The sequence below is a fragment of the Lepidothrix coronata genome, unplaced genomic scaffold (genome assembly GCF_001604755.1).
Source record: "Lepidothrix coronata isolate B3197 unplaced genomic scaffold, Lepidothrix_coronata-1.0 Scaffold78, whole genome shotgun sequence".
Lineage (NCBI taxonomy): Eukaryota > Metazoa > Chordata > Aves > Passeriformes > Pipridae > Lepidothrix > Lepidothrix coronata.
This window is the reverse complement of record NW_016690258.1, coordinates 48,614-76,298: the sequence shown is the minus strand read 5'-3', so window position 1 is coordinate 76,298 and position 27,685 is coordinate 48,614. Positions and strand designations below refer to the sequence as shown.

Here is a 27,685-nt window from a genome sequence, read left to right as displayed (position 1 = left end):
GTTGCCTTCCCACAAGGCTCCTCACCACAAAATATGGCTTAGACAGATCTTTTGTTCCTCCAGCTGCGCTAGGCTAAGTCTCAGATGATTTCACCAGCACAATAACTTGCTGCCCTCTACAACTTCAACTTCACCGACTTCCAAAGAGTAAGTTTTCTTGGTAAGCAGGAATAAAAGGAACCGATTGTGTTATTTTTTCAGTAAGGAGTGATTCGTGCATGTTCTATAATTTGTAGCCTAAACTGCTTACAAATACAGTTACTAAGCTCTGAGTTCGTTACAGATGGGAGAGAATTGTGCTTTTAAGACTTTCTGTTTTCAGCTCTAAGCATGTGGTTTATCATATTGAGTGCATCTGACTTGCATCTCCTGTTATCAAGTTTCCCCTGACATGACTGTTTTAAGGTTAAGTTCTTAGAAATATCTCCTGAAGTGTTAGTATCTCAGTGCTCTGAGAAGTGACCTGCAAGACTGGCAGGACAGTTACTATTCGAGTACATACTATTCTAGTATTTATCAGATATACTCTCCGATAGCCAAGGCACAAAGAATTCCCCCCAAATACCAGTTTCTTCACAAACCCACTGGGAGATTTTGGTACCTATTATTTATCCTTCCATCTGACATGATGGTAGTTCTCTTTAAACCATCCACATGGCAAGTGGATCAATCCACAAAGGTCTAAGAAAGGGTTTTCCCAAACTGAGCAGACTTTCCCTGGTTGTTCCTCCTGGTTTCTTAGGACAGCTGTGGCACTGAGAATCAAAATTATTAATTGGAAATTTTGTGACATGCAGTAAAAACGCTGAGAGGATGGAACTGGAAGGTGAAGGTCAAGTTCTGGACTGCAACTGAAGAAGGGGGTCACAGGAATCAAAAGGAAACCAAGAGTGTGAAATGGGCACGGGGGACAGATTGTGGAAGGGTCTGTTCACAAAACCAGAATGGAGTTACAGGATTCAGAGACAGATTTTACCTCTGTAGATATCAACAGGACCGATTAGATGAGATGTTCTCCTGATATGCTCTGCCTGAAATCCAACACCCAGTGAATTGCTCCTGCAGCACAGTACTGCTTCTCAGCCCAGCAAGTGCCTGCACAGTTGGTCAGCACAGAGCACGCACAGTGTGTGCAGTGGGAGGCTGCTCTCTGTGCTTTTGTTGGGTGCTTAGATGAGCTCAGACATCTGATGATGCCACGGGGATATGGAGCCCCTGGCTTTGCTAGAGACCTACCTACAACAGGGTTTCAAACAACTGACTCCACTCAAACCTGTTTTTAAGGTTTTAATCAGTTATGAAATTTGATTGCAGGAGCACTCAAATACAAAGTTAAAAATGCAAGTTAGACCATGACACAGGATTCCACACAGCCTTTGGCACACACAGGCTCTGGGTCACACCAGATTACAAGGATATATTAATACCACAGGTTTGTTACTACTTTTTTTTCTTAGAACTCTCTCTCTCTTGTTCAATTCACAGAATACATCATGCATTAGGCAATGACCACTAGGAATCATAGGAAATTAGAATTTCTAAGTCTCATCTCCTTTGTTACTGACAGTGTTCAGTAACCAAATATTAAGAGTATCAAGAAAACAGAGTCCCTTGAATAAGAAACCTGGATGTCATTATACAAACCCCTGAGAATATCTGCTTTCCTCTCTCTGCCTCAGGGTTCTCATCCTATACTGAGCAAAGCCTCTAAAACTTTTCCATGGTTTATGTGCTTTGACCTGCAGTGTTAATTTTGACTCATCTGCTGTTGTTTAGGTTGAACAGCCTGACATGACTCACAACTGCTTATTCTGCCAAATAACAGGGTTCCTCTGACTGCATAAAGTGCTCTACAGTGTTAGTCTGCCTTTGCAAAATGATTTGTCTTTCACAGCATCAGGGTTTCACCTCAGAAGGGTACTTTGAAGGCCAAGTAGTTCACATCTACAGAGAACATAGGATTAGAGAAGCACAGGAAGACTATGAAGATTTTTTGTGATGTGCAGACAATGGTCGAAGTGTACTTGGTTTAACTAAGTTATGGGAATGGAAAAATCCCATTTTTATCATTATTAACACATAGTACTAAGTCAGCCATGTTTTGTGGAAAATAATAGAAAAACAACCTAAAATGTCTCAGAACACACAATCCCCAAAGCCACATAAATTTCTATTTTACGTACTATACAATATTTCCAATCTATTTCAATGTTCTCTTTATAGAAACAATCCTGGGATTACCTCACCTTAGTCCAGGACATATATTTTTAACAAAAATAACTTTATTTAAAACCAAAAACAATAGACACGTCCATGGCTCGGATGTTTAGTTAAGACAAGCAGTTTCTTCACAAGGAGGGTAGTACAGCACTACCTTGGGTTATTTAGAGAGATGCTGGAATTCCACCCCTGAAGATCTCCAAGAGAAAGTCAAGGCTGATCTAATCTACTGCTGGAGATGGAAACACTTGAGCAGCAAGTGGCTGCCCCATCCCTGGGAGTGTCCAAGGCCAGGTTGGACGGGGCTTGGAGCAACCTGGGCTAGTGGAAGGTGTTTCTGCCCATGGCAGGGGCTGGAATGAGATGGGCTTTAAGGTCCCTTCCACCCTAAACCATCCCATGACTGTGATTCTACAAAGTCACTTCCAAACACTTGTGTGACATTGGCTATGCACCAGAGTGAGGATAACAAATGCCTTTACAAAAATGTGTCTGATTAGGGTATTATGTGTAATGGGTATAATTAGGGTACCTACAAATACCTACAAATATAGGTGTATAATTAGGGTACCGCTGTGTTTCTAAAGGTCTGAGGAAGAAAGTTACTCAGGAATTCCATCTGCACCCATTTAAAACTGAGTTATAAGGCTGATGCTTAACCCACTGTCCAACACAAACCTCAGTTATACTACTTCATTAAAAAACCCTTCTGCAACTCTGCAGTAAAGTGAGACAGGAATGAAGACTGGGATTGTTTAACACTCCCAACTGGTGTCCTTCAGTACAGGACATGTAGAAAGCTGTCCCTTGTCTGAAGTCAGACCAGAAAACTACTTTTTACTTCAAGTACAATGAATTTGTTTATGTTTTTTTTTCTTGAAAGGTACAGATCAAAACTTGGTTCTGTGAATAGTGGCACTGGCAGCATTGCCAAAGAAATGCACTGTTCTACTGACTTCATTACGTATTGCTGCTTTTTAAAAGTTAAACTTACACGTAATTTACTTTATGACTATCTAAAACTTAATTTTCCTTCGCATCAACAGGTCACAACATATGAATTTAAATATGGGGATTCTGAGTCAATCAATCTTTCACCTCCTCTGGGCTGCTTTGGTTGTTTGTCAGTACGAAGATTATGATTTTGAGGATGACTATGAGGAGCCAGACCAGCAAACTCCGTATTATTTTAACCCGAACACACAAGCTGAAGTTCCTCGCTTTCCTTTCCCAGTTGAGTGTGCCAGGGAATGTTTTTGCCCACCAGCTTTCCCCTTGTCCATGTACTGTGACCATCGGAAACTGAAGACGATACCAAATATCCCCAGTCACGTCCAACAACTCTACCTGCAGAACAACGCCATTGAAGCTGTGCCTGCAGCACCATTCACTAATGTCACCTTTGTGAGGGAAATCAACCTCAGCTACAACAAAATTAAATTCCATATGATTGACCAGGGGGTTTTTGCCAAACTTTCAAGCTTAGTGCAGCTTTATTTGCAACATAATGAGTTAGAAGAGTTTCCGTTCCCACTGCCCAGCTCTCTAGAGAGACTCCTCCTTGGCTTCAATAAGATTTCCCGGTTACCTGGGGATGCACTGGAAGGGTTACCCAACATCACCACGCTGGACCTTTGCAGTAACTTACTTGATGACTCAGTACTCCAAGACCGACCCTTTTCCAACATGAAAAATCTAATGCAGCTCAACTTATGCAACAACAAGTTACAGACTATGCCTCCCGGTCTGCCGCCATCACTTATGCATCTCTCTCTTGAAAATAACTCCATTTCTTATATTCCAGAAAACTATTTCCACAGACTTCCCAATATCATTGCTCTGAGAATGTCCCACAATAACCTGCAGGACGTTCCACGCAACACCTTTAACCTACCCAACCTCCTGGAACTTAACCTTGGACACAACAAACTGAAACAAGTATTCTATATTCCAAGAAGTTTGCAGCACTTGTATATTGAAGGCAATGAACTTGAAAGTACGTTGATGGATAAAATTCTTTAAAAGCAGAAAACTTAGTGGATTTTGGCACTGGTTGTGGGAGGAATGCAAGGAGAATATCATCCCATCTTCTTCAGGATGCATTGTAAACACATCCTCAGTCATTTGAGACCAAACTGGTGAAATTAGAGAGGATTTGATTTTTCAGTTTACCCCTAATTTGCAATTCCTTGTAAAATTTAATACCAGTTTTTCATAGAACAAGCTAAAAAATTTTTGAAAATTGCTTCTGATGTGGCAACTGATAAAAACAGACAGACAAAAGGAATTCCAAAAACATTTCATTCACATAAAATACTAATTACAAACTGTAGTGGTAGTAATATTTTTTCTTTTTTTACTCCACAACCTTATAGTCTGTAAACCCCAAAACTGTCATCACTGCCATTTACAAAACTGATTTAAAATGCAAAAATGATATTACTGCGCAAAACTATTTTCCCTTTTCAATTTCAAAACGTGAGTTTCGCTTTTGCAATAGGTCTTAAGTTTCTGCATTTTAATTCAGATTTTTCACTCTCTTGCAGACATAAACGTTACTTTGATGTGCCCAACTCTGGACCCACTGAACATCCACCAGCTGACCTACATCCGCGTGGACCAGAACAAGCTGACGAGCCCAATCAGCAGCTATGCCTTCTTCTGCTTCCCCCTCATCAGAACCATCTACTATGGAGAACAAAACGTGACTCTCAACAAGCCAACCCGGCTCAGAACACCGGTGTTCCGGCGGTTCTTAACCCCAGAGGAATACCAGGAAGCAGAAGACAATCATGAAACGCACAGCCAAGACACCGAAGAAGATCACGAAGCACAAGACAACAACTACTTCTATCCTTACTTTCACTGAAGGAATTGTTAGTGAGTGTACAGGGCAAGTTTTCCTTAGTTGGGGGTCATTCATAGCCACTCTAGAACAATTGGATAGTCTGGGATGTTTAATATAGATGTGTGGGGTCGGATTTAGTGTAGGGAAGTGTCCTCTTATTGGTGTAGTAAAAACCAGAACAGCGGGAACAAAGAGCAGTTGCCTGAGCATCAGACAAAGTCTGATACACACCTGGGTCGATGGTGGGCTCACCCTTGGGTGAGCAGCCTAAGCTGAAGAAAACTGACCTGAAAAAGCTTCTGTGTTCTAAACTGCAAAATGCCTAAAACACACATGAATGTCATACTCTATAGGAACAAATAGTTAAGGGCAGAAATCCTCCCAGCTCTGCATCCTACTGCTGAGAGCAGAGGAGAACAGACACACCAGAGAGCAGGACAGGAGGGTAAGGTCACAAGAATACTTCCACAAGGTTCCTCCACATCCTCCAGAAATACAGATGTTTCTTCTTCCAGTTTCTAACTGGACAAGAAAAATCAATCTTTGAGGTTTGATTTTTCTCAAAAATTCTATTCCCCATTCTGTGTTTTAAGTGTCCTGACAAGGTGTATTATAATATTTACTTCTCTCTGTCTGTACCTCAACTATCACAATCTTTCAAATTATATTTCAGCTTATTAGTAACATAGGCAATACACAACCTCTCATCACACTCTTAGAATCTAGGGAGAAGTATGAGTATTAACACAACTGAACCATTAGCATTTACATTTTACCTGTGCTTTAGCCCATGCTACTCCAGAAGACATATAAAACTGTAATATAATCTTCTTATTAGAATTGTTATTCAGGTAGAACAGGCACAAATAGAAGCATTCCAGGTTTTTTGAACTAATATTTTAGACTGTCCCTCTGCAAAGTTAGTAGCAGTGAGCTACATTCTGCTTCAAAGCAGAATTAAAACTGCTTTAAGTAACCTGAAATACTGTATAATGCTTGAGCTATGTAGATTTTTTTGGTGTCTTATGCCTAGAAACAGATCCAAATAACTACAGGGTAAGATAACACTATAGAGCACTTTACTGCTTTTTTTTTCTCTTCTTCATTTTTCAGCACTTTTTCCCCATTAAAGCTTTGTTACCTGTGAGGGAGAATCACCATTTTCAACAGGAAAAAAAAAGAATGCAAGCAAAAGATCCATACTACCAATTTTACACTGTGCTTTAAGTATATGAAAACTCAAAAAGCTACAAAAAGTATGTGAGCAGATTTGTACCAGTGTTTCTATGAAGTAACACACAGGTTTTTTTTTTTCTCTTACAATGTCAGTTATTTTTTGAAGCCCACCTTCATATATTTTGGTTTCTGATTAAACAATTTTTAAGAAAATGAAAATACCTAGTGACACATTTTTTAACATAAAGATTCACTTGAAGCCTATGAATATAACCTTGTCTTCCTCTTTCTTAAAACATGTTTATTAACATTTATCAGCCTCTGGCTCACGAACAAGGAACATATGCATACTCATTAAAATATGTACAAATTTAGATATATTTATAACTTTATAGCTTTATCAACATAAACATGGAGTATATGAACCTTAGGGAACCTTTCAGCTATTTCAAGTTTTAAGTGAATGGTGCACAAAATGCAGGCTAAAATAGAGGCTTTTTTGAAAGGTTCGCTCAGCTTTAAAAAAAGGACACTATCCTTCTATAGTATGAATATTATATCTTCTATCACAAACTTCCTGCTTTTTAAAATCATCTCGCAAGCAAAGCTTAGCTTTAGTTTTAAAGTAGAATTAAAGATATGAACTTTGCAGCAACCAGTTATATACATTTTTTAAAGTCAAACTGACAGTTATTGAAAGCTTTAGAGCTTATGACATTTAACTCATTTGAGTCTTATTATATTTAACTCCTTCAAATGGGACATGAAAATTGTATTACAAACAGAACCATTGTAACTCACTTTTCTTTCAATTAATATTATCATCTCTCATCTGTGGCAAATAGGACACTATTCTTCCAGAAGGATTTTAGGGTGATTATGGAACTAAAGACTTGCCAGCTTTGGAGAAACAGGAATTCCTAACAAAGAACAGAATTCATGGATATTGAGCTGAATTTGCTCTGGTAAGACTGGGAATGGCTTCTGTAAAAGCCATGATGCTCTGCCCTTGCAAATCTCTTGGAGTTCTCTGAAGGAATCATGAAGGATGTGGAAAAGGGAGATCCTGGTCCAAACTGCCTATAAAAATTTCTGAGAGGTTTTTAAGGAAGAATAAACGGTCAGTTCTTACTGTGGAGGGATCCCACTGGTGGGAGCTTTGCTGGAATTTATTCAATTTAAAATATTTGCAGGAGATGGACAAACCAGGCTGAGCAGGGAGGTTACGAGCGCTAAGGATTGATGAGTGACTGCAACAAGACCTTGGGATGCTAAAACAGCCAATGAAACTCATCACTGTTAAACGAGAAGTGATATCCAAGGAAAAGATGGAAGTGTGACCTCATTGCCACCACTCAGGAGCAAGACTCAAGTAGTTCAGTAGGTGGTTCAATGAAAAATACTGGCTTGGTACCCAGCAGCAAACTCAAATGTAGAGTGACTAGAGAGAAAGAGAAAACAAGAGACATCAAGGCACCACTATAAATCTGTGATTCACCCAGACATTAATCAAATTATTGATTTCCAAACCCTCAGGTAGTTGGTGTAATTACATATGCCATGATTAGAAAAGGATCTCAGAAAGGTAACAAGGCCACCAAAGGTAAGGAATGGCTTCTACCTAAACAGCATAGAAGGCACTCACCAGCTCAGCAAAGAAATTCCTAAGAGGAGCTGCAGAAGATCCCCACAAAATTAGGAGCTGCACAGACAGCATGGATCCAGGGATCAGCTGCTCCGGGACAGGGGCAAGGAGCCCAGGTACAAACTGGACAAACAGACATTTGTAGCAGTGAAAAGTCAGCCCTTAAACTGAGCTCCCCAGGACACAGCAGCAGTTTTACATGTGTTTCAAGAGAAGACTGCACAGGTAATTGTATTTCTTGGAAGAGATCCATTACAGGTTGTTAAACAAAGCACAGTAGGTACAAAAGAGCTGATCTGAAAATAGCTGGAGAATGGAAGAACATTTGAAGACAGGATGAGACAAGGATCCTACCTGACTGTCCTGTTCCCACTCTTCCCAAAGCATCTGCTTATGGCCCTTGCTGGAGACAGGACTGCAGACAGGTCACACTGACCTTTAGGGCTCATTCCACAGCCAGTTCTGTGCCCTCCCTACCCTACCAGCTCTGGAACGTGCTGCTGTTGCTCCTCACTACCAGGAAATGCTGAGTGCCTCCATAGAGGAGAATTTTAAACTCTGTGGGGGTTTTTTTTAAGCACTACCAACTATGGTTATATCCCAAGACATTTTCTAGCTCCTTAAATTTGGGAACAGCATGACTACAATGCTCCACGCTGCAGTGTCCTGTAGCAGACAGACATCCACCCTGATCCAGGTACTCAAAGCAGCCATGCAAGTGTGGAGCTCTGGATAAACCAATTATACCACTACACAAGCACCAGATTTTGGTATCAAAACATCCTTGCTTCATGTTTGCTCTGGTATTTAGTTTCAGAATATTATTTAGTGGTTTTAAGAAGAAAATAGATTCGTAAACTAAGAACTAAACATATTAAAATCTTATTTATTTCATCAGTAACAGCAAGATCTAACAAGCATCAAACAGCTTAATGAGCTTATTTACAGCAGAATCAGAAAATACAGAAGCAAAGCCTGATCTGGTTCACAACTCAGTGTCTCCATTAGCAATTCAGTAGAAGCACCAGCCACAAGAGGTTATTGTAAAAAATAAAAATAAAGGAAGATAAATAATTGCATTTAGTTATTTAATCCGTCTGTCTCCATTTCTTCCTTTAGCCTCAAAAGAGTGGGAATATATTTTGCCTTTTCCCATTTTTTGGAAGGTATTTAATATTTATAAGAGTTACTTTTTGAGAGACTTACTTCAGTATTCTGATAATAAAAGTTATGGGGATTAGCAAAGAGTTCTTTATAGAAAACAGATGGTTTACAGTTCATGTTTTCTTAGTCTAATTTATTCACATTCCACATTTACAATATGTATCCATTTCCTTCTTTGTTTCTCAGTTTGATCATTGCAAGTAATAAACATAGGCATTTCCTACCTGAAAAGCAGGAAAGGAGAACATGTTATATTTTTAACCAAAAAAAGTATACACTGAAGAGATTTCACAGTCATTTCCCAGCACTGCTGCAGGGTTATGAACTTTTCAGCTATAAGCCAAATTGTGTGTATTGCAAGTTATGGAACTCCACAAATACAAACATTTATCATCTGATGTTTTAAAGTATTTCATCCAAAATTTACATTTCTAACAAGCCAATTAATTTAAAAAAACCCCACATAATAATCTTATAATTCATTGCATAAATTCATCTTCTACACAGAAAAAAAAAGAATAAATTAACCTTCCCCTTTCTTATAAAAGCACAAGACAAGGAAAAGCAGGTAAATATGAAGATGAGCCACAGACACAGAGAGTAAAGCAGATGCTACAAAGGACATAAGGAGCAGATGACAGGAACACTGATGTAAAATATCTGTATCAGGCCACTGATGCTCAGAGCCCTGACTCGAGTGTCCCTGTGGACAGAGTAACAGCTCTCCACAAATGATGGTGTTGTCATAAAGAACTAAGGCCAATTCAGGAAGGAATTCTAAGAAATTTAAATAAGCTGCAGTAGGCTGGCTTTGTGTCAGGATGTAACTGGTGATATATAGCAAAGTTCAGGAGAACATGAGCTCCACAGAGGGGTCTGGGCGAGCAGACAGTGCTGTTCCTCCAGGGATCATTCACATTTGTTAACCACAGCTGGACTGCTGTTTAATACTGTGCCTGATTTTTAAAATGCACTTTTTTCATTTATAACACAGTAACTGATAAAAGGACTCTTCCTTTTCTATAAATACAAGAAATAGAGGTAATGTCTTCAGCTTCCAAAAATTCTGATTATAAATCAGAATCATATGGAAGGATGTCCATACAATCACTGGGTCATTTTTCATCTGTCCCTGTTTTGCAGCTGGTGGCCCTAACAGTGACCTAAACTTAATCTAATCCACTGTTTATGCATAAGTATTTCATCTCCAGCACTTTTTTGGTCATTCTGAATCTTGAAGAACGTTCTAAGCTTTGTCTCTACAAGATGATGATCATTTATTTTACATTTCATACCACCTCTGAACCCTCCTCCTTCCCTCCCATGCTGAGCTGGAATATACTTTCTTTGATGTTACCCAACTGTTCTATAGTATTGCCTTCAGCCCAATTTCTGTGCAGGGCTCAAGAACAAACCAGGAGACTGTTTCCTCCTCCCTTTGGGATGCTTTTAGTTCCCTGAATAAATGCAACCCCAGCACAAGCACTGGCATTAAACTGCCTTAAAACTATTTTTATCCCCTGTATCAGGACCTCAGCAAAGAGCAGAGGGGGATGCAGGACTCACAGAAGTCTCATATCACAGAGCAGCACCAAAAAGAGAAAAGCGGTTTTAGAAGGCAGAATTAATTCCACACAAATGTCAAGCAGAAAAGGCCTGTATTTTAGAAAATAAAAATTACGTAGAGAACAACCTCATGAAGTTATATTTAGGTTAAAAAAGAAGAAAATAAAAAGATAAACACTGAGTTCAGTTTTAACATCACTTCATGCCTTTGTTCTCTCTAACAGAAAATCTATGCCTCGCTGCTTGTAAATTATTTTGCCCATGTTATCAGGCTGGTTCAATAACTCACTTTTACTCTATGAAACCTTTTCTGTTATGATTCCAATCCAGAACAGCTCGTCAACATGAAGTGGTTAATCACACTTCACACACAAGACATGCTAAGGAATATTGAACATGTTGCCTTCCACGTGGAGCAAAAATATCACACACAAAAAGAAAATTCAGCACTCTGCCCAGGTCTACAAATGCCCAGGAGTCTTTAAAAGCTTTCCTAATTTCTCCCCATCTTCTTCTGTCACAGACAAATTTCTGGCCAGGAAAAGACACTGACTTTTGAACATTCTGTATAAGTGATTTTCAATATTCACCATCAGCACAGGTCAGCTGAGCAATAATCCATACTGCTTTTTTCCAAGAACACTTCAAACCAATCAAACTCAAATTGCAGAACTGGCCAATATTGTCCTTCAGAGAATACGATACAAGAGGAGAGCCAAGGTCTTTAAGCAGCTGCAAAAATACACTTTCTTTGCCTAAATATAGAACAAACCTGAGTACTCACAAACTTTTAAAATCTCAGCTTTGGTTCATTTCCTAAGGAATACCTTGAAGCATTAGTAGAAAGGTGAGAATGGAACTGAATTAGTCCCACTAAAGCTCTGAGCAGGGCAGATATGAGGCCACTTGGAGTACAAGATAAATAGACAGAGCTGGACAGCAGCCAGAGCAAATAATTCACAAAATCTGCAAAACAAAATCTTTCCTCAGGTCCTCCAGGATGTTTTCAGCTTGATTTTTTCCTTTATCTGCTCTAGACATATAAACTGCACTAAATACCAGATTCCTTCCCAGATGCTGAAGAAGCTTTAGGCAGCAAGGGATAGTTTGGATTGTTACCTTCATTTCTGTCTTGCTCTACTCCCACACTTTTCCTATCTCTGCCATCCATACCCATCCAACTTCTCTTTTTCTGTCTTTAAAGAGAGAATTATTTTTCATCGTTTAACCTGATAGAAGGCAACCTTGGGCAACAAATTTTACACCTACTCTGTATGCAACCCTTTTCCCCTAAAGTTAAGTTTTTCTGGCAGGAGAATCCAGAGAGCAAGTGTCCCTTGTCAGACTGGCTTGGGCTCCCTCTACTAGAAGCAAATAAGTGTTGTGCTTCATTTATACCTTCAGCTACATTTTATATCCTTACAAAATGGTAGGGAAATGACCACTGCTCAAATTTAAGCCAGGATTCCATGTCAACAAAATTAGTAAAATGACCATTTTGATATGCCAAACACTTCAGGCAAAAGTATTTTGTGGGGAAATCAGTCGGTGCAAATGATCTTGGGGAAATCAGAAAGCCCACCATGGACACTATCAAGGTCCTCTTCAGAAACTGGAGCTCAGGGAGTTAAAACCAGCTTGTTTAGGTTTCCAAGTCAGAAACCACCTTCCAACTGCATAGATCCCTGTAACCAGAGTCCAAGCAGCAGATACTTATACATCCAATTCCAAGCACTAACAGTGCCTAGAAAGCACTCTCTGCTTGCCAGGGTATTTCCTGTGAGCTCCCCTACGGTCAATGCATAAGAACCACATTTTCATTTCACGTGACTTGGATCCACTCTGAGCAGGAATAAAGCAACACTGGTGCTGGAGGAAGCACTGCTGCCCCTTCCTTGTTTGCAGCCACTTGTCCCATCCCTGTCCTTGAGCTGACCTGAGCGTCTGGTACATGTTCAGATAAAAACTATTTTTATCTGACATTATTTGCTGATATATTTTCTTCTTCCTGACACAAGGGATGACAATGCAGACAAAATATGGCACTACTGTTTTATTTGGCACTGGCAGTAAATGTATACTGTAAGCCAGACCTTGATGACATCATGCCAAATGAATTAACATATCACTCTTTGTATTTGTAAGTATTCATGAGTTTTTTTACAAGTGCTTGTACAAGAACAGTGAATATACACAATATTTTTGTGATAAGCACACAAATCTTGTGACGCAGATCAGACTTTTCACATTTTCTGCAGAAGTTATTCCTAAAGTCTTCTCATCTTGCAGATCAAAGTAAGCAAGAGTTTTCTTGCTCAAGGCCTCATTTATCTAGTACTTTTCTCTCATTTTTTAAAGTTGTCATATATAAGGAAAAGAAAAACAAACCAAAAAGTATTCCCAAGATATTCCATGTGCCTCGCTGTGAATTCAAGGACTTCAGTACTTATAGAATAAACTATAGTGAAAATATTACAAATATATTTAAGATTTTATATCTTGCTTTCAGCTTCAATACTTGATACTTTTTTCCCCCTAGAATAGTTATCCTTTGATTACATTCAAGCATTGGAAACACTTGGATGCCTCAGAGCCAGAGGAAATCTTAACCTGGATGTTTGGCAGAGGGGTGGCAGCTGGAAAGGGGTAAGAACAAAGCAGAGCTGTGTCATTACTTCCGAAACGTGTCTGGAGCCAGGAGGGCTGGTCAGATGGCACTGCCACTGCCACCTGACACTTCCAAACCTTTGGGGTTCCAGCAGAACAGCAGCCAATGTGATTCAGGGCCCAATTTCCATTATTACTGAGCCTGTTCCCTTTACATCTGTTATATCATTATCCTAGAGCAAGCTCAAAGGCCAAACTATCATACTGTTAAATTTGCATGTGAGATAAACTAAGAACATTATTATAAAATCCTAATGAGTTCAGAAAGTGGTAATATTATAAACTCACAGAGTTTAGAGAGCAAATGGCTGTGGTCACTCTCCCATTTGCAGATTTACTACAGACATCTGGTCTTTAGACAATGCAGCACAATAAAACTTGAGCAAAAGGTGCATGGTTTATCCCCAATATTACTCTAGAAAAAAGCAAAAAAAAATTACCTTGAAAGAGAAGTATAAATCTGGATATATTCCCACTAGATTTTATTGCTACACACTTTTTAAAGACTCGAAAAAGCTACTTTGTAAACTTTCAAGTTGGTCATCTGGCTCCCATTTGTGCTGCCTGCCAAAAATACATAATGAGGAAAAGGATGGGGGAGGAAGAACTGCATTACAAATCCAGAAAACTGCTGCTCATAGTTCAGATGGAAATTCTACACCTGGACAGCATTCACTGAGTTATCTACAGAACTGAAACAGAGCTTCACTTAAAGCAAGTGAGCATTTTTTCAATAAATTGTCTAATAAGTCAATTAATGAAGCATTTACACACCAAAAATCAACACACATGAAGTTCTAAAGAGTATTTTTTTTTGTTTCCAGAACTCTTGACACTGAAAAGTTTCCATTTCATAGGTAGGTGAAGCTCCTCTAAACATATATAACTTGTAATTTTATTATTCAGAGAACGTGACTAACACAGCAGACGTATGTTTTGGCTCTACCTCTGCCTCAGAAAGCAGCTGCTTTGTCTCTGAGCTAAAGCATTTAAACCAAATGGATAACACATGCCTTGTTAGAGACCTCTAGATTGCACAATTAATATTTGATTTACAGAAAAAGCCTTTGGAATTCTAAAGAAGAAATCACCACAGAGCAGAAATCTGCCATTTTAACAAGTAACACCAAAAGTAGGATGAGCCAGACAGGCTCAGCACTCACAAATGTTACGCAAAGTACAACCCCCTGCTCCAGGATATTACCTCTCCCCCTGGGAGAGAATGCTGGCAGAGCATTTTTACCCCATGGAAAGTACTTTTCAGACTGTCAAACGGAGAGAGTATCCATTTCAGCAAGTGGGATGTAATTCATAACTTGAACCTAAAGTGCATTGGTAAGAATAACCTACAGATAAGGATATCTGGTTTTATGACAGTCACTGAAGAACTTGGAATCTACTACAAAGGTAGGTGGACTTTTTTCCTAAAAGTATATTAACCTAAAACTTGAATAAAACACTCCATTACAGTAAACAGGGGAAAATATTGTATGAAGATACAAAAGTATCCCATGCATGTTTGTAATGTTTGAAGGATTATGTTTATCAGCCTCCTCCCCCTGCCTGAAAAGTGCACAACCTGTAAAATATTCAGGGGGTATTAAGTTATCTGCTCTCATTTACTTTTAAATGTAAAGTAAAAGACAATTAAAGATTATTGTTATAGAGCATTTAGGTTTAAAAATCCTTATTTTGACAATCCAGAAAAATGCATTTGAACCTCTCAGGTTTTAATTAGTCCAGCCACACACTTGCCAAATGTTTCATAAATTTACAAAATCCTCTTGCTTTTAACAAAAATAACACTGAGAAACAAAATGCAGTTCAGATAATATTTTCCTTACTACTTGGAAAATGCTGTTTGTTATTTCCCAGTTTCTTCTCATGTTAAGAACAGCTTTTATAGAGTCTAATTAAAGGATATCAAGAGTTAAAAGTTGTTCCATGTTCCTTATGTGTTACAAAGCCCTGCCAACCAGTCCTCTAGGCTTTAAATATTGTTTTGACGGATTGCATTTTCATTTCCAGTCCCAAAGAAAGTGTTCTCCATAGTCCAGGCATAAGCAGATCTCCACCAGCTCAGTGAAAGCCTCAAACATTGTTCCAGGGAAGGATGGAGACTTTGCAGGCTACTTTCTTTTTGTTTGTGCTTGTACCTTTGGTAAGTCCAGCACCACCTCTACAGCAACAACCATTCCAGTTTGAGGAGTATGATACAGATGTTTCCATGGGAAGCCTGATCCAACAAGATTATGAAATGCAATCCAAGGATATAATAAAGGTATTTTATTTATATTTTCATTTTAATACTTTTAGCTGCTAAGCATTATGTGAATGATGTATGTGCATGTGAGTTTTGTGGAACAGTCTTGGAATAATAGCAAAATGTACAATAGGTTCAGACACAGGGAAAGCCACTCAAAACCACAAAAATATTATGCTTGCTACAGTCTGAGAAAGCCACAGAAGGCAGGGTTTCACACATAAGACTAAAGCATCATTTTAACTCTGCTGTAGTTCTGTGCCTACAATTGGAAGAGTTTCAAGAATAGGATATTCTAGTTATTAGCTCAACTGTTTGAGCAATGTATTAGCACAGTAAGTCTGCTTAAAAACAAGGAAGGTAACTGTATTTATGACTTTTCTTATGTCCAAGCAATACTTGGAACAGTCCCTTTTATTGAACATAACCTGCCAGTATAAACCAGTTTCTCTCTTGACTTACCAAACCACCAAGTTTCTTGCCTGGGCTTTTTCAGGGGTGGGTGGTTTGGGTTTCTTACAGCTCAGCAGTTCAGCAGCCCTGAACTTCCATGGAATGTTCAGTCCTGCAGGAGTCACCTACATGATTAACACTTTGAAGGTCTTAATAAAGAGAATCTCTGCTGCACCTCAGGGCACTCAGCAGCACCCCCAAACGGGGAGCCCTGTGCTCCACATCCAAACCTGTCACATTAAAGCTGAAGCAGAAGAAACAAAACCAGGGGAGAGTTAAATGAAGTGCCACAGCCTCAGCTGCCAGGGACACTTAAAAACCTCCCACCTCTGTTCAGACCCAACCAATACACGTCAGGAGAAGGAGGGACAACACTGATCAAGAATTAAAACCAGCAGTGATTGTCCCAAAACTAATTGCCAAGGAAAATAAAACATATCCAAACCACGTATTATAAATTCAAAGAGGTTTTCATTAATATTAACTGTACTTGTGACAAGAACTTAGTCTGATAAACAAGAAAAATAAGACAACAGCAAAAGATAGTGACTAAAAAACTGCAGCATAAATATAGAAAAATCAGTTTTGTATACCTCTTTAATATTTTCCCAATTCTACTGAAATTACAGCACTCCACTGTTAGACTAAAAACAGCAGCTACATATTTATACTAAAAATGTCTAAGGTATTTTTAAATCTGACATCTGCCACAGTGATGAAGTAACATTTTCATAAACCCATGAAAAGGAGACAGTTTAAATGACTCTTAACTAATAGGTGAATATCCACTCACAAACTAAGTTTTTAAAAAATACCAGAAATGCAAATTTTAACCAGTTAGGCACTGCATCAGAAGACACTCATCAAGAAATCATTTTAAGATGATTGCTGTGGTTTCAGTAAAAGACCAACAAGGAATATACCTACATGGGAATGGTGCCAACAGACGTGCCCCAGACTAACCAAAGTCCCTCCTGGCAGTGCCATGAGCTACAGGTCTTCTGAAGGGCAACAGTTCTGTTAAGATAATTCTAGGAATGCAGTCGGTCATTATTTCCACCAGGTCAGTTCTCCAATGACATGTTTTCATTGCAAAATAATAAATTAGTTCCTTATGTGCAAAAACTACATCTATACAAGTTCCAGTGGTCCCAGTTTAAGTCATGGAGTGCACAAACAAATCCTCTATTCATTGACTGCACAAATTCCAGCTCCCAAATATTTCAAGTGTTAACTGTAACTGAAATACATGCCAAAAATGTCCTCAAGCATGCCCAGTCAGAAATCTGTTGTGCATGACAAATTTAACTCCTTACTGCATGCTTGAACACACAGTTAGAAAGAAGGTTTTTAGTAAAAACATCAGAAGAAACCCATTTGTGCTAGTGAGCAACAAAACCAAATGAACTTTAGTTTACTGGTAAGGAAAAGGTCAGCCAAGCAAAATGTATTACAATGATTATTTGAAGCCACAGCCAACCCAGTCTTGAATAAAATTTTAGCAATTTGAAAACATGAAATCTTAATTTCCACAAGAGAATAGACCCATCCAATTAGACACTGTCTCACATCTGGACTAATTCATTTCACTGAATATAAACTATCAGCTTTACAGATCATTGTGTGTTATTGCAGAAATTTGAAGATGGTTCAAGTATTTAGATGTAAAGTGTTGTTTTCTATGGGTAATTAAGTCTGTGCAGTAAAGTGCAAGAGGCAGGTGGAATTTCACTATGCAAATAAACCAATATTCCTTCAGTGCATTCCCAACATATGCAAGCAATGAACTTGTGGTTCTAATCCAAACAGTCTTGTGCACTGATACTCCACGCTTAGGAATTTTTATAGCTGACCAGCAAATATTTTTTTCATTTTGTGGATTTAATATCATTCTGCAAATAATCAGTTTTAATTTTTTGTGACATTTCCCACTGGCAGAGATTAATTGTACATTGAATTCTGCAAAGAGTTCCTGTCCGTACTCTTCCACAGATCACATCTCAAGTAGGATACTGTGCTAGAAACCTACACCTGGTACAGATATGCTGTGTCAGCAAAGGTTTTTCATACAAGCACATTAAAAGTGTCCCTTACAAGCCAAAAAACTGCAGCAATAGCAGGGCAGCTGTTCCATTACCAGTCCTTGTACTCAGCAGTCTCTGCTGGCACAGTCACCTCAGCCAAGGTCCACATCTTCACATGCCTCACAAACAGCTCTGTGGGAGCTAAATCTTACAGAAACCTTCTGTAAGATTTACTGTTTGAGTGCAGCTGTTGAGGTGACACCCTCAGCTTCCCCACACCCAGCACTGCCAAACTGCTGCCAACATCCTGAAATCCTGAAATCCTTTGGTTTTACTGGAGCAAAGCAACCCATCCCAAACCAGAGCCATAGCATGGACAGGCAGATGCAGGGAAGAGCCAAGGGATGGGTGACTGAGAGGCCAAAAAGGGGCCAAAAAGACAGAGGCTGGGCAAGACATTTGTTTGTCAGGCTTTATATGTCAAGCCTGAGGGGTTTGTTTTGCAGAAGACAAAAATTCCCACAGTAAAAGTATATGCAAGCAACTAAATACTAACTAAACCAAAGTCAGTATCAAAAGTAACTTGGAAGATAATATTACTTCCCCACTGCTCTTGCAGATGGACTATCTGTGTGCCTGAAGGAAAGGGGAGTAAGGGGATGAAAAACCTAACATTGGTTGACTTGTGAGCACTTGCAGTGCATAAGCAGCTCTTCCACAGAGCTCCTGCCATTGCCTGATCCTTAACCACATTTAAAACAAAACATCTTCCACATCCGATAATGTTCTTTCCTCCATGTGTTTCCAATAGCCACACAGGCCAAAAAACATATTGTCTTACTCTGTCCTACAAATATTCCCCATCAATAAAAAACACAAATTATGTGAGCCAAGAACAACTGCCACAGTCAACCTGAAGCCCTCAACTTTAATCCGTGCACCCACTGTATGTATCCTACAATTCTAGTAATAACAGGTAATTCTCAAATTCCTACAGTGTTCAGTGAAAAAAGAACCTGACTACCATTTCCTGCACCACAAGAGGCTGTTTCTGTTCGCAGTTCACACCTTAGAACAGATTTAAGTGCAGTTCATGGAAACAAATTGCTAAATTTCAGCCAATATCTGAAAGGTACATATTTATAAACTAAATTGTCCTTCAGTTGAAAAGATGCAATGACCATCTCCACAGGGACTTCTGAATAGCTTTGAGGAAATGTCATTTTACTGAGATTATTTGGGCAAAACAAAAAACTTACACTCACGAGAATCCTATCCAATTTTGCACGATGTGCAAAATCTATCTTCAGAACTCCAGGTGTTTGTAGACACCCATCTCCTACATATTCCTTCCCACCACGTAGTCTGTATTTTCTCTCTATTTTTATTTTGTCTCTACTGTTCTTTCCTGAAAGACTTTACTGTTCTGAAGAGCATGAGCAGCTTCCCTTCTTGCCTTTCAAAGTGAACAGTTCATGTGCAAAAGGGATAATAGATCACATCAGTCATCCAGCAGAGAGAGTACTTTAAAAACTAAATATCAGAGGAGGTATGCCACAGGAAGCTCACTTTTAAAACACATGTTATTTCAGATCCTTGTAATGCTCTGTGGCTTTTTGTTTGCTGTTTGTTTTTTAAAATAACATTTGCTCTCACCCAAAGGATGGAACAAATGTTTCTCTTGACACTTCCCTAAGACTGCAAGGGGATGACAGCCAACTGGATGTGCCCCCAACAAAGGATACAAGTAAGTCAACTGATGTGAACAGTGTCCTGCTTGAGCTCTCCAAAAGAACATATTTTAATATGAAAATCTAATATGCAAAGGATGACAAAAGCTACAGAATTAGTCTTTTCATTTATGAATATCTTTCATTTCTCCTGTGGAAAGTCTTCCAACTCCTGATGGAAAAATTGAAAGGATCCTCAGGTAAACTGAACACACAAAGCACAGCTTGTAAGAATCTCTACAATCATATTTGCCACTGAGATGTTCCCAAGTTAAGTAAGTTAGGCAAGACAACCAAGAAAAACAAAATACACCCCCCGGTAAGTTCCACAGTTTACCCAAGTCACAATCATGACTTAATACGGTGTGCCTGAGTTACTTCACTGGATTTCTCAGAAACAGCAGCAATTCTCAGTTTACACCTGGTGACCAGGGAGGGCAACAGTGAAAGTACATCAGGAACTTTCTTCACCAGCCATTTTCCTGCAGGCTGTGAGATACATTGTCCAGATTTTTCCTCACAAGCCACAGAGCTTTCTAAACATGACAGGAACAAAGTTTCTCTGCCAAATGGAGCAGTGAGAGAAAGACACATGTATTTTGTGTGTCTGTGATCTAAACTTCCAAAAATAACTGATGACTCAGCAAGACCAGCTGAGTGTCAATCTACACCAAAGTGTTAATCAAGGTTAATTATTGCCAAACAGCATCTGTCAACAAGCTCTCGTCAAAAGCTGAACAAGTGTCCAAGAGCACCAGAGCTTCTAGTCCCAGGCAAGCATAAAAACTGCTGCCTTTTTAATAACGACAAACAAGACACTAAATCAAAAAAGGCAAATAGGGCAGAACTCTTAAGCCTAAAAAATTATAGTATTCACAGAGCTAGACCTCAAAATCTATTCCACTCTGTGCAGTACTGGCATAAGAAAAAGAGAATTGCTGTTATCCCTACGGGGTTGGGTTCCCAGTATTGACCAGCTGCTTCTGTAACTCTTCCCTGGTTGTGGAAGATCCTGTTTTGCTCTGTAGTGATAACAAACTCCCTGGTGGTGTGGCCCTGCTCTCTGTACTGCAGGCAGACCAGGGTGGAAGCCAACCAGAAAACCCAGTACAGTACCCAGCAGTGGTGACAAAACCACACTCAAAGCCACACTCGTTATAGGTATTTGAATGTTGCTGGCATGAAAAATTAAAGCAAAACAGAAATTCTAGTACTTTGCTAATGTCCATGAGGAACAGGGCAAGCCACAATGGTCTGAAACTGCATTAAAAAAAAAAAAAAAGTTTTTCCCCTCTATTTGAAACAACAGCTATAAAAACACCTCAGCATAAAACTGATGGAGGTTGTCCACAGGGCTCTGAGTGACCTGGTCTAGTGGAAGGTGTCCCTGTCTGTGGCAGGGGGTTGGAATGACATGGTCTAAGTTCCCTTCCAACCCAAACCATTCTGTGGTTCCAGGGTAATTATACAGTCAGCACTGCTGGATTTTTTATCAAAAGTTCTAGACAAAATAGTAGCTGGGAGCAAGATAGAATATATGTGACCTGCCAGAAATGCTCCAATGCAATTACAGTGCCAAATGTGTGCACTGCCAGGTGTTTCTCCTTGTGGATTTCTGCTGTCTAAAGAATGGTTCCAAATGGGACATTTAACGTGGTCACAGACTTGCAGCTGGCATACTTAGAGAATCCCAGAATATGCTGAGCTGGAGGGGACCCACAAGGATCATCAAGTCCAACCCTCAGCCCTGTACGGGACCATTCCTAAGAGTCACACCACATGCCTGAGAGTATTGTCCAAATGCTTCTTGAGCTCTGGCAGCCTTGGTGCAGTGACCACTGCCCTGGGGAGTCTGTTCAGTGCCCAACCACCCTCTGGGGCAAGGATCTTTTTCTAAGCTCCAACCTTAACCTCCCCTGACACAACTTCAGGTCATTCCCTTGGGTCCTGTCCCCAGTCACCACAAAGAAGAGATCAGTCTCTTCACAATACTCTAAGCCAATTAGACTTAAACTGAATTGAGGTCAATCAATAGTACTTCAACACATGCTCAGATAAGAACAGAGAAATCACGCACGATTAAAAGAATAAAAAACTCAAACCAGTTCAGAATGTTCAATCTCTTCAGAACTTGATATGAATAATTTTCTTTTTTTTTTTTTTTTTTGAATCTAATGAAGGGAAATCTTAAAAGATACCAGAGAAAAGTCTATTTTGACCATTCAAGTGTAAGTTATTGAACACTGTTTGGTTTCAGACCTGCCCACGTGCCTGCTGTGTGTGTGCCTGAGCGGGTCCGTGTACTGCGAGGAGATCGACATCGAGGCCGTGCCCCCCCTGCCCAAGGAAACAGCTTATCTGTATGCAAGGTTCAACAAGATCAAAAGGATTGCAGCCTCGGATTTTGCTGACATTAGTAAGTGATGCTCAAGTTTTAATTTCTGCTCACCTGATAGTATATTTGAAGGTGTACTACTCAATGCAATGCCCGTGTTAGAAAAGGAACTGCAAAGGTAAAATGGAAACACCTTTTGGACCATGTAAACATCTTCATTCTCCCAAACCATCAGGGAAAGAGCAGATTGCTAAAAATAAAATTCAACTCTGCATCCCAGCCAGCGTTAAATAAGCAGGCATTACTTTTCCTTCAAATGCTCCAGGGACATCTCTCCCAGCTCTCTCACTCGACAGCATGACAAATTCTATGAATATCTGAAATCACATTGTCTCTAAGACAAAAAGAAGGATTCAGAGTATTTTCTCGGTTTTTTTCAGTTGAAGACCATGAGAAAATCCACATTTTAATAGTATTTGCACTTGTACATCACAATTCAGATGCTGCAGCCAGCAGTGTAACCTTTAACATATGCAGCCATACGTATTTCACATGCCACATAATTACAGAGTCAATATTTAGATTTTCATTTCTTTTATGTAAAGCTACCTTGAGAAGAATTGATTTTAGTGGAAACAGGATAGAAGAAATAGAAGATGGAGCCTTCTCAAAGCTTCTGTTGTTGGAAGAACTTTCTCTTGCTGAAAATCGTCTTGTAAAACTTCCTGTTCTACCTCCCAAACTAACAACGTTTAACGCAAACCAAAACAGAATCAAGAGCAGAGGAATCAAAGCAAATGCTTTCAAGGTAAGGAAAAAACCCAGTAATTTAGGTGACCAAAGTAAATTCAAATTAGTGACCAGACTATTCAGTCTGCCACCAAATTCCCTTTTCTGTGTTTATTGTAATCTAAGAAACAAACTGCGATGAAGTTTTCCAGCTGTTCCTTGGCTTTTAAGGCGCTCTGGAAGATCAGTCCTTTGTGCACTCCCTCTCTCGTGCCCTTCACGTAAACCATATTTTTCTACAAAATACCTTACCTACCTCCTTTCTCTCTTACATGCAAAGAAAAGCTCAGTTCTAAAATTGATGGCTCAAATACAGTTCTGAGGACCACAGAAATACTAATAAACAAAGATGGAGCTTTATAGTGGTCTCAAGTGTTATAACCAATGTGCTGACACTGAAATTTCCAAGACATAGAAGGCCTGCTCTATGAGTTTGTCAATATAATACAATTCGACGTTCACAGCAAAAGAATGTTCTGTCTTATATCAGTTTCCAGGCTTTCTCTGTGATCAGAAAAAAATACTGATGTCTTCTAACAGGCGCAAGTTATTTAACTTCAAGTAAGCAATACCAGCATTAGTAATTTCTCTTTAACAGAAGCTCACAAATTTGGCCTACCTCTACTTGGGGCACAATGCACTGGAGTCTGTTCCGCTGAACCTACCGGAGAGCCTGCGGATTCTTCACCTTCAGGTATCCAAAAAGCATTTCCCTCACATTCTATTAGGAAAAGCCTCATTAGTTACAGACTTTAAAACAAACTCATTCTCTTTTGAAGCAGTTTCCACTACAATTGTCTAATGCTCCTCCAAATAAAACAATTTAATCTGTATGGCCACAACCATCCAGAAGTTTGAAGTTGTTTGTTAGCTAATTACCATGCAAGGATTTATTATTAGTTCTGTACATCGAGGATAGGAAATTACAAAAATAAGCAATAACTTTATATCAGCAATACATTCCATACATCAATAACAATGTCAAGTCATTTGATCAGTTTGAAAAGACTTGGTTCCTACATATCTGAAGTATATGATGGAATTCTTGGGGTGCCCTGCACAGGGCCTGGAGTTGGATTGGATGATCCTAATGGGTCCCTTCCAACTCAGCCTATTCTACAGACAAATCAAATATGACAAAATGGGAGGGCAAGAGGAATAAAATTAAAGTGTGAAAAATCTTCCACCTCTACGGGTGCACGTGTATATAACTGCGTGTGTTTCCTAAACTGTTCTGTTCTGCAGTACAACAACATCACCACCATCACGGACGACACGTTCTGCAAGTCCAACAACACGCGGTACATCCGCACGCGCATGGACGAGATCAGGATGGAAGGCAACCCCATCGTCCTGGCAAAGCACGTCAATGCCTTCTCCTGCCTGAGAATGCTGCCCGTGGGCACCTACTACTAACCCCTGCTTCTGCCACTGCCCAGGCCAGAACTCAGCCATGGTAACAAAGGATCCTTTCTTCCTCTGTTTACAAGCTCCTATCCTCTCCCTCACTAATGCTGTTTTCCCTGCATACCCAGAACCTTCTCCGACGTTGAAGTGTGGTTCTGCTCTGAAATAACTATTTCTAAACAGTCACTTTATTCAGTAGTTGTGGTGTCACTGCTTTCAGAATCTTTTCCGTTAATGAACATGTAAAAATACATATATGCACACACATCTCAACCCTCACTTCATCACTCTTTTCGTGGAGGTAAAATCACACAGTAACTGCTGGTTCACATTCTTTGCCAGTATTCAGAACAATCACCACATTTTACTTTCAGATAAATGCAGCACACTCTTGGAGCAAGCTACACAGGCAAAATACTTCTTTTAATTCCAATGCCACTCTTTTAATCTGAAATGAAATCTCTTCAGTTGCCCTTCAAAAGTGTATTGGATGAAGATGCATACAAACAGAACTTCTCAAAGGTTAATTTCATTAAAGTTTCCTTAAAAACTTGGTTTGTGAAAAATGAAAACAATTCCTATTAAGGTTTAGTTCACCAAGCAATATAGCAACTGGAACTTTTCAAGGTTGTGTTAAATCTCCTTCTACTGTTTTGCTTTGAAAATCATCTAAGAATGTGTATGTATAAAAATACAGGTTTTATTTTTACACAGGGCAGTTTTAAGTGAAATATATAAGTTTTGCTGAGCTGTACTCACAAGAGCTGTTTTTGCAACACCAGTTTCCCATTTTAACACAATGGTCAAAGTCCAGCATCGTATGACTATTAATTATGACTAAAGCTATTAATGAATGATGGAGACTGAGCCTTGTTCCACAGCTTTTTCTTAAAGGAAATGTGACAATATAATTAACAGCAAGCTGAATTCATGTTTCTTACCTGTAAATAAGTATGATTTCAGCTAGATGTCAGTGAGGAGAAACAGAACTACCCTTGTACAACAATACTTCTGCTCATTAGGGAAAAATTAAATCAGACTTTCAAATTAAAAAGAGAAGGTGATTCTATCACTAATCTAAAAAAAAAAAAAAGTTAACTTCAAGCACCATTTCACTCAACTACTTTAAACCATGCAGTGTATTAAAAACACAAATTGAGTGTGCAGGCCTTGACAGTCAGTTTATCTAAAACTAGACATAACTGATATAGGAACACAATAATTTTTATTACACAACTATAAACTTCTGGCATTGTTTCTCCCCTCAAATACCTACCAGAGGTGTGAATGCCAAAGGTGTGTTAGTTCCTATTACCACATCAACTCTAAGTCTGAAGCTACTATAGATTCCTAATTTGTAGATATAGTTAAGCATCAAATGCATGATGATGTATCAGTACATCTAGAATACTGATTGTACAAGATATTTTGTATTTTATTTATCTTATTTAGCTAAGCCTTGATTTGTTAGTGCTTGTGCTCTGGGGAATTGATGCCCACTTAATTCTGAACACAGTGATGTTCTGTCACTCAGTGCTGAGGCTTAAGAGACTTTCAGCCAGTTTTTAAGTAACTTTGTCAAGCATCAACTGTGGGCTCATCTTTCTGGAAAGAGGATGCAACCATGAAATGCAGCACAAAAATATTTTTGATCTGAACCCACTACCCAAGAAAGACACAGCAATCCCAATATTTTTCATTTTAAGTTACTTGGTTTAACAAAAAATTCCATTGCCTTAATTACAACTGAGACCAAACCCGAAGTCCGACAGTAATACTTGGTTTTAATTTTTCCAAGTAAGTCATAAAACTTCGATGTTTCCAGGTTTTTAGCAAAAGCTTAAAAATAACTCCAAAGCATGTAAAAAACACATTCCAATTTCAAGCCAAATTTATACAAAAGCCACCAATTCTCTCATCCCTCTTACGATAAAAGCCTAAGATGGAGAAAACACAGCTGGGTGTTTCCTCTGAGTTACATAAGTAGTGGCCTCTGATCTTTTTCTCATCACAAATCATTATTATTAAGGGGAAAAAAAAAAGAGCTCTTTCCAGTATTAATAGGATCAGTAAATATCACCAAAACTCTTCCTATGGAAACAATTATAAGTGTACACATAAAAACAAGCAGAGTTTTGTAATATATACACACAAGTAAACATTCTGAGACCTAACACTGCCACACCATTCATTTGACATCAAAATGTTGTAGATATTTTTGAAACGTGCTAATTATCACCAGTAATGCTAATTAATACTCTTAATACTTCGTAAGCAAACAAAAACACACAACTGGTACCTTCTGAATGCCCAGTGAAGGCAGTAAGTTATCTGATGTGTTTTAATTTCCTTTCCCCATCCATGGCAAGGTAAATAATCAAAACAAGAAGTGAGAAGGGCTTCAGCAGGGAGGATTTTCACCTTCTATTTGTGTGACCAGTACTAATATCAAGCTGAATGTATCAAGCTGAATGTAAACCTTTCTATTTTTTTCCTATCACTCGTTTCTGTTCTGTATCTCCAATAAAACTTGAATTTTTTTTTCTTGTTTATCAGTATCAGCTTCAACAATCTGCTCTCCCAGCATTGCCAACCTGTTTCAGTTGTTCATCCTCACAGCAGAGGAAGATCAGAAAGTTATTTGCAGCTGTAACTCCATTTGCAGACATAATATTTATTATGACAATACAGTGAGACCTGCCATACAAAATACTCGGGGGACACTTCATTTACCCCTTCAAAATCTATTTGAAGCACTACCTTGAATTGTCATTCACCTCAAACATTCAGTATTATCTGAAGTATTCAGTCACTTCTACATTATTGATGTCTTTTCAAGTATGAAAACTAACAGGAAAGAAAAAATTTGGTGTTTTTGCACCAAAAGTAAAGTATGAGAAACTGTCTATTACTACTTGGCAGCCTGGGCAATTTTCTTTTACATCTTCAAAAAGCTATAAACCCAAGACTCCACCCCAAAGAGTCTCTCCAGTGCAGTGTACAGTTACCTACCTGTATATTTGCAGTAGAGAGCAGGTTGGGGGAGGGTGGAAATCAATACAAAGATTACAGACTCATTTTTAATGTTGTGTGAGTGTGAACATTAACAGGATAAGACTTTTCAGTTGTTTTTATGCATATGGTAAAAACATACCTCTAGTTCTTTCACACAAATTATTACAGAATGTTGAGTTACAAATACACATTCTCCTTTGCAATCTGGTTATTTGAATTGTCAGAGTTGATCTTTGAAGCCTTTATTAATTCTCTTACCTGAGAATGTCTTCTGTTTCTAAATGAAATGATTATTAATGCCAGCAGAAATAAGAAGGCCTAAAAAAACCCTCTTCATAAACACTTAGGCAGTCATACTTGGTAAATATTCTCCCAAATTGCCT

General features: G+C 38.9%; 3 protein-coding genes across 4 annotated transcripts in view; 2 read left to right on the top strand and 1 right to left on the bottom strand.

Annotated features, from left to right (window-relative positions):
* CENPP (centromere protein P) overlaps nucleotides 1–27,685 on the bottom strand; it is a 129,088-nt gene that overhangs the window by 88,277 nt on the left and 13,126 nt on the right. The window lies entirely within an intron of this gene.
* Nucleotides 65–8,912, top strand: OMD (osteomodulin). The gene is made up of 5 exons (XM_017819882.1): nucleotides 65–147; nucleotides 3,267–4,216; nucleotides 4,767–6,370; nucleotides 7,090–7,780; nucleotides 8,864–8,912. The coding sequence occupies exons 2-3, from the start codon at nucleotides 3,277–3,279 to the stop codon at nucleotides 5,087–5,089; spliced, it is 1,263 nt and encodes a 420-aa protein (XP_017675371.1). The 5' UTR covers nucleotides 65–147; nucleotides 3,267–3,276; the 3' UTR covers nucleotides 5,090–6,370; nucleotides 7,090–7,780; nucleotides 8,864–8,912.
* On the top strand, nucleotides 14,530–26,837 carry OGN (osteoglycin). Its single transcript, XM_017819887.1, has 7 exons — nucleotides 14,530–14,693; nucleotides 15,315–15,567; nucleotides 19,689–19,773; nucleotides 22,014–22,172; nucleotides 22,697–22,899; nucleotides 23,479–23,574; nucleotides 24,126–26,837. The coding sequence occupies exons 2-7, from the start codon at nucleotides 15,400–15,402 to the stop codon at nucleotides 24,294–24,296; spliced, it is 882 nt and encodes a 293-aa protein (XP_017675376.1). The 5' UTR covers nucleotides 14,530–14,693; nucleotides 15,315–15,399; the 3' UTR covers nucleotides 24,297–26,837.

Bases quoted from the DNA above. Each gene is read 5' to 3' on its own strand.
- OMD (XM_017819882.1), top strand. From the start codon at position 3,277: ATGAATTTAAATATGGGGATTCTGAGTCAATCAATCTTTCACCTCCTC. The intron at 4,217-4,766 runs GTACGTTGATGG...ACTCTCTTGCAG, and splicing joins TGAAGGCAATGAACTTGAAA to ACATAAACGTTACTTTGATG.
- OGN (XM_017819887.1), top strand. From the start codon at position 15,400: ATGGAGACTTTGCAGGCTACTTTCTTTTTGTTTGTGCTTGTACCTTTG. The intron at 19,774-22,013 runs GTAAGTCAACTG...GTTTGGTTTCAG, and splicing joins GCCCCCAACAAAGGATACAA to ACCTGCCCACGTGCCTGCTG. The intron at 23,575-24,125 runs GTATCCAAAAAG...TCTGTTCTGCAG, and splicing joins TGCGGATTCTTCACCTTCAG to TACAACAACATCACCACCAT.